General features: G+C 49.7%; 1 protein-coding gene across 1 annotated transcript in view; it reads left to right on the top strand.

Annotated features, from left to right (window-relative positions):
* AHNAK2 (AHNAK nucleoprotein 2) overlaps window positions 1-13410 on the top strand; it is a 37299-nt gene that overhangs the window by 13245 nt on the left and 10644 nt on the right. Inside the window, 6 exon segments of the mRNA XM_017852807.1 lie at window positions 7790-7848; window positions 7954-8052; window positions 8752-8853; window positions 9808-9958; window positions 10295-10479; window positions 10637-13403. Coding sequence (XP_017708296.1) covers window positions 7790-7848; window positions 7954-8052; window positions 8752-8853; window positions 9808-9958; window positions 10295-10479; window positions 10637-13403 — 3363 coding nt within the window.

The raw sequence follows: 13410 nt of genomic DNA, 5'->3' as shown, positions 1-13410 counted from the left end.
CGATTTTTTCTTTTCTTTTCTTTTTTTTTTTTTTTGAGACAGCGTTTGCTCTGGTTGCCTAGGCTGGAATGCAGTGGTGCGATCTCGGCTCACTGCAACCTCCTCCTCCTGGGTTCAAGCGATTCTCCTGCCTCTGCCTCCGGAGTAGCTGGGACTACAGGCGTCCGCCACCACACCCAGTTAATTTTTGTATTTTTAGTAGAGACGGAGTTTCAACATATTGATTTTTAAATTGTTATAAAACTGCTTGGATTATCCATCGGGGCATCCTATCTTTTGGCCTCCCCGGGCCACATTGGAAGAAGAATTGCCTTGGGTCACACATAAGATACACTAATGATAGCTGATGAGCTAAAAGAAACAATTGCAAAAGAATATCCTAATGTTTTAGGAAGTTTACGAATTTGTGTTACGCCACATTCAAAGCTGTCCTGGGCCGCACGTGGCCTGTGGGCCGTGGGCTGGACACGTTTGGTTCTTCTTGTGGGTTTTCTAGGAATATATCCAATTGATCCAAAGTTTCAGATTTATTAGTGTAAAGGTTATAATTATGTTTGATTTTATGTAGAATTCTAAAATTTTTTATGGAGAAAGGATACAAACCGTGGCACACCCAAGTAACTAGTCCTCTGGTTGGGAAGTAGACCCCTACCACCACCAGGAGACCCTGTCGGCCTGCTCCCCGTGGTGACTTCAGCCCTAGTTGGCCTGAGCCTGACTGTGAACTGGATGTGATGGGCTCCCCTGGTATGAGTGCTTTTTATATCTAGCTTCTTTATCTCAACCTTTCGTTTGTGAACTTCATCCATGTTGCACATAGGTATAGTTTATGCCATACACTGTTCCATTGGACAGATACCTCAGTTTGTTTTTATTCTACTGTTGATGGACATTTGAATCTCTGGTTTCTGGGGGCCACAAATTATACTGAGATGGACGTTCCTGCACCCATCTTTTGAGGGACATACATGTGCATATTTCTTGGCCCTGCCCCTGGCTATAAGTTGCTGAGCCACAGGGTAAGGCATGTCAGGCTCTGATAGACTCTACCAGGCTGTTTCCAAGTGGTTGTGCCAGCTCACCCCCAACCCACACCAGGACGGAGTTCCGGCTGCCCCAGGCCTTGTCCTCAGGTGGTCCGCCTCGCCTAAATCTCGACTTTGAGATTTCAGCCATTCTCCTGGGAGCATATGGCACCTCGTGGTTTTGTTGGCATTGCGCAGATGACCAGAAATGCTGGCCATCTTTCCACATTCTCATCGGCTGGTTGAACATCCTCTTCCATGAGCTACCTTTCCAGTGTTTTCTTGCCCATGTTTCTATCGGGTTGTCTTTTGGTTTGCAAGAATTCTTTGTGCTTTCTGGGTTGGAGGACTTTGCTTGGTAAATGTATTGCAGCTATCTGTGCCCAGTCTGTGTTTTGGGCAAAGATAGCTGCAACTCTTCGATTTCATTTCCTTTGGATATATAACCCAGTAGTGGGATTGCTAGACCAAATGGTAGTTCTATTTTTTGAGGAACCATCCATAGTGTTTTCTATCATGGCTGTACTAATTTACATTTCATGCCCCTAGTGGTGTTTTTTGATGAACTTAATTCTTTTTTTTTTTTTTGAGACAGTCTCACTCCATCGCCCAGGCTTGAGTACAGTGGAGTGATCTCTGCTCACTGCAAGCTCTGCCTCCCGGGTTCACGCCATTCTCCTGCCTCAGCCTCCTGAGTAGCTGGGACTACAGGCCCCCGCCACCTCGTCTGGCTAGTTTTTTGTATTTTTAGTAGAGATGGGGTTTCACTGTGTTAGCCAGGAAGGTCTCGATCTCCTGACCTCATGATCCACATGCCTTCGCCTCCCAAAGTGCTGGGATTACAGGCGTGAGCCATTGCGCCCGGCCAGAAGTTCTTAATTCTAATATAGACCAATATCTGTCATTTTTTGTGTGTTCTGTTTAAGAATTTTTCCCCTACTCCAAAAGTAATTTCTATTTATTTTCTAGAAATTTTATTGGTAAGCTTTAAGTTTGGATCTATAATCCACATGAAATTAATTTTCTGTGGCTGAGATGGGGCGAAGATTAATGTTTTTCCATATGGATATCCAGTGGATCCCAGGCCATTTATTGAACAGATGATCACAGCTTTATGTATGTGTGTCTGTTTCTGGGATCTCTGTTCTGTTCCGTTGGTCTTGATTTGCATTTCCCTGATGATGGAAAATGTTGAGCATCTTTTCTTGTGCTTATTGAACACTCGCACATCTTCTTTTGTGAAATGTCTGTTCAAATCTTCTGCCCATTTTTAATTGACTGTTTTGTCTTCTATTGAGTTGTACACGGGCTCCATGCAAGTCCTTTGCCAGATACATTCGTTGCCTTTTCATTTTCTGAGGAAAATGAAAGCTCTTAAGGCCAGTGTTTTAAATTATGAGAACTTAAATTTATCAGTTTTCCTTCTACTATCCCTACCTTCTGTATCCTAAGAAAACTTTGCTGCCTTCAAGGTGGTAAATAATTTCTCCTATATTTTCTTCTAGAAGTTTTATAGTTTTCAGTTTTACATTTACCGCTATGATTCATTTTGAATTCATTTTCATGAGTGATGGGATGGAAGGGTCCAGGTTTATTGGTTTCCCAGTAAATACCCAGCTGTTCCAGGACCATTTGGTGAAAAGATTTTGTTTTCTATTGGAATAACTGGGCTGCTTTAACAAGAATTTGGCCGGGCACGCACAGATTGCTGTCAGGAGTGTTCTCACACAGGTTCACACCTGCACTTTGGGAGGCCAAGGCAGGTGGATCACTTGAGGCCAGGAGTTCAAGACCAGCCTGGGCAACATAGTGAAACCTCATCTTTACTAAAAGTACCAAAAAAAAAAAAAAAATTAGCGAGGCAAAATGGGGCATGCCTGTAATCCCAGCTACTTGGGAGGATGAGGCACGAGAAACGCTTGAACCCAGGAGGCAAAAGTTGCAGTGAGCAGAGATTGTGCCACTGCATTCCAGCTTGAGTGACAGAGTGAGATCCTGTCTCAAAACAAAATAAGCGGCCGGGCGCGGTGGCTCAAGCCTGTAATCCCAGCACTTTGGGAGGCCGAGACGGGCGGATCACGAGGTCAGGAGATCGAGCCCATCCTGGCTAACACAGTGAAACCCCGTCTGTACTAAAAAAATACAAAAAACTAGCCAGGCAAGGTGGCGGGCGCCTGTAGTCCCAGCTACTCGGGAGGCTGAGGCAGGAGAATGGCGGGAACCCGGGAGGCGGAGCTTGCAGTGAGCTGAGATCCGGCCACTGCACTCCAGCCTGGGCGACAGAGCGAGACTCCGTCTCAAAAAAAAAAATAATAATAATAAACAAACAAACAAACAAACAAACAAGAATTAATTGGCCATGTAAGTGTGGGGCTGCTCTGGACTCTGTTTTCTGTTCACTGGTTTGTGTTTCTGCCACACTGTCTTGATTCCACTGGGGGTCAGAGAAGAGACCTAGGATGACTGAAGTGATTTTAAATTTGTTGAGGCAGGTTTCTGAGCCAGCATGGGGACTGTCTCAGTGGCTGTCCCCTGTGCACCTGAGCTCCGTGCCCCGGCTGCTGTCTGGAGTGTCCTCCCGGTGCCAGTTTGGTCTCGTTGGTTGACGGGTGCTTCAGGTGTCTTGTATCTTCCCCTGTTCTACTTTGTAAGTTTATCATTTCCTAAGAGTGTGAAAATATCCTATTGTATAATAATTATGGATTTATTTCTCCTTGCAGTTTTGCCGGTGTTTACTTCAGTGTTTTAAAAAGGAGATCTAGGTGTTTTTTTATTTGTTTTTTGAGATAGGGTCTTGCTCTGTCACCCCGGCTGGAGGGCAGTGGCACGATCTCGGCTCACTGTAGCCTCAACCTCCTGGGCTCAAGTGATCTTCCCACCTCAACCTCCTGAGTAGCTGGGACTACAGATGTGCACCACTATGCGTGGCTAACTTTTTAATATTTTCTAGAGATAAGGTCTCACGGTGTTGCCCAGGCTAGTCTCAAATTCCTGGCCTCAAGTGATCCTCCTTCCTCGGTCTCTTAAAGTGCTGGGATTATGGCGCAAGCCATTGTGCCCAGCCTACTATTCCATCTTAGTTCCACTATTGGTTTATTACCTATACATCTTTTTTTTTAATGGTTGCATTATGGCTTATACTCTGAATATTTAACTTATTGCAGTATAATTTCATGTAAGATTGTCCTACTTCAAGTATAATGTAAGATCTTCACAATAGCAACTTCTGCATTCCATCCCCATTCTGTCATATGCTTTACTTCTATATTTGTAAAATTCTAAGATACATTTCATTTTATTTGTTATTATTTTTTTGGAGACAGAGTCTTGGTCTGTTACTGAGGCTGGAGTGCAGTGGAAGGATCTCAGTTCACTGCAACCTCTGCCTCCTGGGTTCAAGTGATTCTCCTGCCTCTGCTTCTTGAGTAGCTGGGATTACAGACGTGCACCACCATGCCCAGCTAATTTTTGCATTTTTAGTAGAGACAGCGTTTCACCATGTTGACCAGGCTGGTCTCGAACTCCTGGACTTAAGTGATCTACCCTCCTAGGCCTCCCAAAGTGCTGGGATTACAGGTGTGAGCCACCGTGCTGACTTGTTTTTGTTTTATACAGTTAATTACCTTTTTCTTTTACAGTTTCATTGAGGTGTAGTTTAGAAACCATAGAACCCACCCATTGTAAATGTACAATTCAATCATTTTACTAACCTTATAGAGTTGTGCAAACATCACCACAATCCAGTTCTGGAACACCTCCATCACCTTCCAAATTTTCTCAACCCCACTTACAATCAATCTCCCTCCCCACTCCCAGCCCCAGGCAATGCCAGCTTAATTCTGGTAAATTATGGAAACTTTAGTCCAAGGTACACTTGTCCCTCAGCATCCATGGGGGATTGCTGCTAGGAACTCCCTCGGATACCAAAATTCAAGGATGCTCAAGTACCTTCTATAAAGCATTGTAGTATTTGCAAATAACCTACATACATCTTCCCTCCCCAATACTTTAAATTATCTCTAGATTACTTATAATACCTAATGTAATGTAAATGCTATGTAAATAGCTGGTTTACTCTATTGGTGAGGGAATAATGACAAGAAAAAAAGTCTGTACGTGTTCAGTATAGATGCAATTTTTGGGAGAACATTTTTGACCCAAGTTTCATTGAACTCGGGACACAGAAACCACTGATATGAAAGGCTAACTGTATACCCCCTCCTCCCACTCCTTTTTGCTATTATTGTCACATATATGCTGCGTCTATATATGTTATAATCCTAACAATATGGTGTTCGAATTGTTGCCTCATATTAGTGCTTCACAGACTGTTGCCTGTCTTCTAAATCCAGCCTCCTTTTTGTTTTACAAGTAAAGTTTTGTTGAAACAGTCATGCTCATTTATTTACATATTATCTATACTCTATAGCTGCTTCTGTATTATAGCTGCAGAGATGCAACAGAGATCATGTGGCCTGTTAAGCTTAAAATATTTACTATATTGCCTTTTTCAAGAAAAGTTTGTCAATCCTTGCTGTATACAATGCTCTGTTTTTGAAAGAAGTTAAGAAATAAAATGAGGACAATATATATTCAGAGTCTTTTATATTTGCCTATATATTTACCATTTTTTGCATCTTCATTTCTTCCTGTGCATTTGACTTACTGTCTGGTATTAGTTCCTTTCAGTCTGAAGAGCTTCTTTAGTGTATCTTGTAAGGCAGATTTGCTAGCAATGAGATGCCCAAGTCTTTGTTCATTTGGGAATGCCTTTATTTTGCCTTTTTTAAAATTTAAATTTTTATTTCTTTGAGACAGAGTCTTGCTCTGCCTGACTGGAGTGAAGTGGTGCAATCACAGCTCACTGCAGCCTCAACCTCTCAGGCTTAAGCTATCCTCCCGCCTCAGCCTCCTGAGCAGCTGGGACTATAGGCATGCACCACCATGACCCACTAATTTTTTAAAAAATTTTTGGGCCGGACGCGGTAGCTCACGCCTGTAATCCCAGCACTTTGGGAGGCCGAGGCAGGCGGATCATGAGGTCAAGAGTTTGAGATCAGCCTGGCCACCATGGTGAAACCCCATTTCTACTAAAAATACAAAAATTAGCAGGGCATGGTAGCGCGTGCCTGTAGTCCTAGCTACTCAGGAGTCTGAGGCAGAAGAATTACTTGAACCCGGAAGGCGGAGGTTGCAGTGAGTCAAGATCGTGCTACTGCACTTCACCCTGGGTGACAGAGTGAGACTCCATCTCAAAAAAAAAAAAAAATTGTAGAGATGAGATCTTACTATATTGCTCAGGCTGGCCTTGAATTTCTGGGCTTGAGATATCGTCCCACCTCAGCCTCCCAAAGTGCTGGGATTACAGGCATAAGCCATCATGCCCAGACTATTTTGCCTTTATTTTTGAAGGATAGGTTGCTTAATATCAAATTCTTTGTTGACAACATTTTCTTTCAGCCCTTTGAATATATTGCTCCACTTTCTTGTGGCCTCTACGGTTTTGATGTGATTCAGATGTTAGTTGTATTTTTATGCCCTTATTATGTGATAGGTCCCTTTCTCTTGAGCATTTTGACTGTCATGTGTCCAGGTGTGGATCTCTGTGTTTCTCCTGCTTAGGTTTTGTCGAGCTTCTTGGATTCTGCAGATTGTTTTCAGCCACCACTTCTTCAACTCTCTCTTCTGTCTCTTTATCTTATGGTTAATGCTCTGAGGCTCTGTTTTTCTTCAGTCTTCCTCCTGACCCCCTTCTTCAAATTGGTTAATTTATATTAATCTACAAGTTGATAATTCTTCTGGTGTCTCAAATCTATTGGTGAACCCCAGTAGTAAATTTTCAATTCCAGAATTTTTGCTTGCCTTTTAAAAAATAAGTTTTATTTCTTTATGAGATTCTTCATTGAGTTATTGTTAACATATTTTCCATTAATTTTTCAAACATGGTTTTTTTTGTGTGTTTTGAACAAACTTTTTTATTTTTCTTTTTGAGATGGAGTTTCACTCTTGTTGCCCAGGCTGGAGTACAATGGTGCAATCTCGGCTCACCGCAACCTCCACCTCCCAGGTTCAAGTGATTTTCCTCCCTCAACCTCCTGAGTAGCTGGGATTACAGGCATGCGCCACCACGCCCAGCTAATTTTGTATTTTTAGTGGAGATGGGGTTTCTCCATGTTGGTCAGGCTGGTCTTGAACTTCCGACCTCAGGTGATATACCTCCTTGGCCTCCCAAAGTCCTGGGATTACAGGTGTGAGCCACCGCGCCCGGCCTGAACAAACTTTTAATAGTTTCTTTGAAGTCTGTATTAAACCCAACATTGATGGACATTTAGAGATACTTTCCATTCACCCCTTTTTTTTCTCGGTATGGATCATACATTCTTGTTTCTTTGCATAAGTTGTAATTTTTTGTTGGCTGCTGGATATTTTAGATAATACATTCTAGCAACTCTGGATTCTGATCCTCCCAGGGTGTGGTCATGCAATAACTAACACCTTGTGTTTGTTTAGTAACTTTCTTGGACTAAATCTGTTCCAACTTGGAATAAGTCCAGTCTCAATTCACTGCCCCCTGACTTGATGCCACAGCTCCTCCAGCCCAATAGCTGTAGATCCTCCCCTGGCCCCTGAATTTGCTCTCAGATCCAGTGTCTAGGACAGGACTATGCCACCTCCACAGTGTACATACACTCCTGGCTCCCTCCCCGGGCCCCGATCTGCTCCCCCAGCCCGCTTATCTCCACTGACAGCCACTCTCTCTGCAGTGTCTGGCCGACAGCTGCAGCCCAGGGAGCCAGATGCAGAAACTGAAGATGACCACTCTGTAAGTGAGAGCGGGAGGAAGTGTGGCCTCCTCATACCCTGCCCCCATTCTCCCTGGGCCCTGGGAGAACTGAGTGGCAAAAGTAACTGGATTCTCTCCTGTCAGGTGACTGAAGGGCCTGCAGATGAGGTCATTCGACCACGGCCACAGGGGTCCTCACCTGTCTACGAATACACGACTGAGGCTGCTGACTTTGGACTCCAGGTGAGCCTGCTGGGCAGAGCCCCGCAGGCACCCAGATCTCCTCCTGCATCGCCCTGTGTGGGCAACTCACTCATGACTGTGCAGCCCTGCCGCCCTGCCCTGCTGCCCACTGGGCAGTGCCCACTCAGATGTCCTCTCAGACTACTCTGTGCCCTTGGGTTCCTCCCTGCGCCTGGCCAGGGCACAGTGGGATGGAGGTGCCCTGCAGCTCTTGTGAGCATGCGTGTGGGCTGATGGGGACAGGCCTCGTGTTACTGTGTGTATGTTTCAGGGGCACAGGCTGTGTGCATACCTGAACCTGTGTAACACACTCATGCTGTCTTTGGGGAAAGGGCCCCATGGCTACCTCTGGAGACAAGGACTTGGGGAAGGGATCAGAGGAGCCACGTCTATGAAAGGATTCCTTTTTGTACAATTTGAATTTCTTATCTCCCTCCATACAAAACTTCAGTTGCTGTGGGGCTTCCCTGTGGGCGCTGTGGGCTGTAGGCTGGGCCCTGTCGGGAAGCAGGAAGGCCGAGAGTTGCCTTTTCTCTGTGGATGTGCCTGGAGGGACCCGGCTCCCTCTGCACACAGCTGCATGTTGGAGGTTCTGGGCCCCTCTGAAGGGAGGGCTCCTGGTCTGGCACTAGCCTTCCTGTGCCCCTCCCTGTCCCTGAGCTGGGGCAGGTGCCTAACTCCCAACTCTTGTGGCTGCAGGAAGACACTCCCGGCAGGCAAGTTTCCGCTGGGAGACGGAGATCCTGGTGGAAGCGGGATTCAGGGGACTCACGGACGTTTTTCAGGATGAGTCGTCCAGAGGTGGGTACGGAAGGAGCTGAGGGTCACAGAGGTGTGTCCATCCACAAAGGATCCAGCCAGAGAGTCCGAGGTCAGAGCAGGCGGGGGAGGAGCAAAGAGGCTGGCAGTGTGCCCCGTGCCCTGGGGAGGTGGGGTGTTCTCGTCCCCCTTGTCGGGCCTGGGGAAAGGCAGGGGCTCCAGAAGGCTAAATCTGGTTCTGACCCTCCCCAGTCCTCCCTGGTGTGGAGTTTGATGCATAGCCAAGCTCCCGGCCAGGTAGACCTGGCTGTGCAGATCTCAATTTCCTCCTCTGTACAATGGGGCAGTGCTGGTGTCTGTTGCATATTCAAGTCACGGGGCTGAAAGGGCCAGTCAGCACCCAGGCCATGTAACTATGGAAGGTGCTAGACTCTGCTAGCACCCAGTGATGAGGGGACTCTGCCTCTAAAGCAATTGTTCTTTTTTTTTTCCTGGACTCCCCAGCAGTCCAAGAGCTCTGCAGGACACAGGCCCCATCCTGTCCCAGGTCTGGCAGTCTGCACCCAATGTCCCGTATTTTCCTTGGCATTGCTGTTCTTCCTTGTCTTGAGCATCAGGTGTCTTGCACACAATTCATACTTCATGTGTTTGTGAAGAATGCACAAAGGAGCCGAAAAGGGAACCTCTGGCCACAGGGAAAGCAGAAGTTGTTCTGCCCTGCTCCTGGTGCCCTGCTGGGCCTGGTGGCATGGACAGGCTGTGCCTAAGTCCTGGCAGGTTGGGGTGGGGACAAGAGTTCTAGAAGCTTCCAGCTGGCGTCCTCCAGAGCTCAGACACAGCTAGCTGAGCCCACCCGGTGGGTGCCCCCCCCCCGCTCTGAGTTGTCCAGGCTAATGGGAAGGATGGTGGGGTGCCCATCCTCTGGAGACTCAGGCCCCAGCAGGGATGCTTACAGTGGGACTGGCACTTGCTCACCCTGATGTGCTTTTGCTCCAGTCCATGCAGGAGGCAACAGAGGTGACGCTGAAGACAGAGGTGGAGGCGGGAGCCAGTGGCTACAGTGTCACAGGCGGTGGGGACAAGGGGATCTTTGTCAAGCAAGTGCTGAAGGACTCCTCAGCTGCCAAGCTTTTCAACTTGAGAGAAGGTGCCATGGCAGTTCCATCCCTGGGGTCCCCATTCTCCCCACCAGGATGGGAGGGACCTGGAGGGGGGCATTGAGGGGGATAGGAGCCACACCTGGAGCCTAGGACGACCTCCTCACGTCTCTGCTCAGCCACTTGAGGCTGGGATCACCCACTGCATCTAGTAAAATGGGGGACCCCATCCACCTTCCCTGTGCCTGAGGCACTCAGTGGGGGCTGGTGGGGCAGACTCAGTGGGATCTCCCCATTCATGCCCTTGGGTCCCTCCTCGCCAGCCAAGGCAAGATAGCAGACCCCATCTCATTCACACACGTGGCCCTGGCCCTTTCTTGGTCTAGGAGATCAGCTGCTCAGTGCAACCGTGTTCTTTGACAACATAAAATATGAAGATGCTCTCAAAATCCTTCAGTACTCAGAGCCGTACAGGGTTCAGTTCAAAATCAGACGGCAGCTCCCTGCTCCACAGGATGAAGAGTGGGCTTCCAGCGATGCCCAGCACGGCCCACAGGGCAAAGAGAAGGAGGTGAGACCACCATGCCCGTGGGGCAGGGCCCCAGCTGGCTTCACTACCCTGCTGGCTGAGCCTGGGAGGGGATAGCACTCCCAATCCGTCTGTCCCTGGGCCAGGGTCTCAGGCTTCTTGGACTGCTACCAACAGATTCCCTCTCCCTATGTTTCAGGACACGGATGTCGCTGATGGGTGCAGAGAGACCCCCACGAAAACTCTGGAAGGAGATGGGGACCAAGAGAGACTCATCTCCAAACCCAGGGTGGGGAGAGGCAGGCAGACCCAGAGGGAGAGGCTCTCTTGGCCAAAATTTCAATCCATAAAGAGCAAGCGGGGGCCAGGACCCCAGAGGTCACACAGCTCGTCAGAGGCCCACGAGCCCAGGGACGCACATGACGTGTCCCCTACAAGCACAGACACAGAGGCCCAGCTTGCAGTGGAGCGCCAAGAGCAGAAGGCAGGGCCGGGCAGCCAGAGGAGGCAGAAGTTCCTCAACCTGAGATTCAGGACAGGCTCGGGACAGGGCCCCTCATCAACAGGAGAGCCAGGCGGGGGGTCCCAGAGAGGGGTGGGCCGTGCTGGGGTCCTGGAAGAGTTGGGGCCCTGGGGTGATAGCCTTGAAGACACTGGGGCTGCCACAGGCAGCAGGAGAGAGGAGAGGGCAGAACAGGATCGAGAAGTGACGCAGTTGCCCACAGAGCTGGGTGACCCTAGAGCTTGTGAGGGAACCCCTGAGGAAGGGGGACTCAGGGCAGCCAGGTTCCACAGAAAGACCCTGGAGGGGCAGGCACAGGAGACAGCAGTGGCCCAGAGGAAGCCCAGGGCCCAGCCAACTCCTGCAATGAGCTGGGAGGGTGAAGGTGAGGGACTGCAGAGCCTGGAAATTGGGATCGCCAGACTGTCCTTGAGAGACACAACCGAAGGAGGCACACAGATCGGCCCACCCAAAATTAGGGTGCGAGTACACGATTTAAAGACACCAAAATTTGCATTTTCCACCGAAAAAGAGCCAGAAAGAGAAAGGCGCATTAGTGCCCCACAGCGAGGGAAGAGACAGGACCTGTCCTCAAAAGTGGGTACTGGCCTGAATGTTGAGGAGGTGGAAGGAGCAGGGTGGGAACCAGGCAGGGAGCCAGCCATACACGCAGAAGCACAAGAGGGTGAAGGAGATGGAGAAGGACTACAGAGGACAAGGATCAGCCAGGAACAGGACAAGGTCGGGGAAGACAGAGAAGGACAGATGAGAATGCCCAAGTTCAAGATACCATCCTTAGGATGGTCGCCAAGCAAGCAGGCAAAGACAGGGAGAGAAACAGCCACACAAGACACAGAGCAGGAAAGGGCAGGAGAAGCCATAGCAACAGCCGACAGAAGAGAGCAGGGAGGCACAGAGGCAGGACTAAAAGACAAGGAAGATAGAGACTCAGTGACAAACGAAACAAAATTACAATTAACACATGACCAAAAACCCTTGAAAAAGGAACAAATTCTGAAAGAAAAGGATGTGGCCACCAAAGACAGCAAGTTCAAAATGCCCAAGTTCAAGATGCCATCCTTCGGGATGTCAGCCCCAGGCAAGTCCATGGAGGCCACGGTGGACGTGTCTGCCCCGAAGCTGGAGGCCGACATGAGCCTCCCCTCCATGCAGGGTGACCTCAAGACCACTGAGCTCAGCATTCAGCCCCCTTCTGCTGACTTGGAGGTCCAGGCTGTCCAGGTGGACGTGACATTCCCGGAAGGCCACGTGCCCGAAGGAACCGGCCTCAAAGGGCACCTGCCCAAGTTGGAGATACCAAGTTTGAAGATGCCCAAAGTGGACCTCAAAGGCCCTCAGGTGGATATCAAGGGCCCCAAGCTCGACCTGAAAGGCCCTAAGGCGGAGGTGACGGCCCCCGATGTGGAGGTGTCTCTGCCCAGCGTGGAGGTGGACGTCCAGGCCCCAGGAGTCAAACTGGTTGGCGCGCAGCTGGAGGGGGACCTATCCCTGGCCGACAAGGACGTGACCACCAGAGACAGCAAATTCAAAATGCCCAAGTTCAAGATGCCATCCTTCGGGGTATCGGCCCCAGGGAAGTCCATCAAGGCCTCGGTGGACGTGTCTGTGCCAAAGGTGGAGGCCGACGTGAGCCTCCTCTCCATGCAGGGGGACCTCAAGACCACGGACCTCAGCATTCAGTCCCCTTCCGCTGACCTGGAAGTCCAGGCTGTCCAGGTGGATATGAAGCTCCCGGAGGGCCACGTGCCCAAGGGAGCTGGCCGCAAAGGGCACCTGCCCAATGTGGAGATGCCAAGTTTGAAGATGCCCAAAGTGGACCTCAAAGGCCCCCAGGTGGATATCAAGGGGCCCAAGCTGGACCTGAAAGACCCCAAGGCAGAGGTGACGGCCCCCGACGTGGAGGTGTCTCTGCCCAGCCAGGAGGTGGATCACGAGGCCCCGGGAGTCAAGCTGGACGGCGCGCGGCTGGACGGGGCCCTATCCCTGGCTGACAAGGATGTGACTGCCAAAGACAGCAAATTCAAAATGCCCAAGTTCAAGATGCCATCCTTCGGGCTGTCTGCCCCAGGCAAGTCCATGGAGGCCTCGGTGGACATGTCTGTGCCGAAGGTGGAGGCCGATGTGAGCCTCCCCTCCATGCAGGGTGACCTCAAGACCACGGACCTCAGCATTCAGCCCCCATCCGCCGATCTGGAGGTCCAGGCTGGCCAAGTGGACGTTACACTCCCGGAGGGCCACGTGCCCGAGGGAGCCGGCCTCAAAGGGCACCTGCCCAAGGTGCAGATGCCTAGTTTCAAGATGCCCAAAGTGGACCTCAAGGGCCCCCAGGTGGACGTCAAGGGCCCCAAGCTGGACCTGAAAGGCCCCAAGGCGGAGGTGACGGCCGCCCACGTGGAGGTGTCTCTGCCCAGCGTGGGGGTGGACGTCCAGCCCCGGGAGACAAGCTGGAC

The sequence above is a fragment of the Rhinopithecus bieti genome, unplaced genomic scaffold (assembly GCF_001698545.2).
Source record: "Rhinopithecus bieti isolate Rb0 unplaced genomic scaffold, ASM169854v2 scaffold_35859, whole genome shotgun sequence".
In the NCBI taxonomy this organism is placed as follows: Eukaryota; Metazoa; Chordata; class Mammalia; order Primates; family Cercopithecidae; genus Rhinopithecus; species Rhinopithecus bieti.
This window is presented reverse-complemented; position numbering and strand designations above follow the sequence as displayed.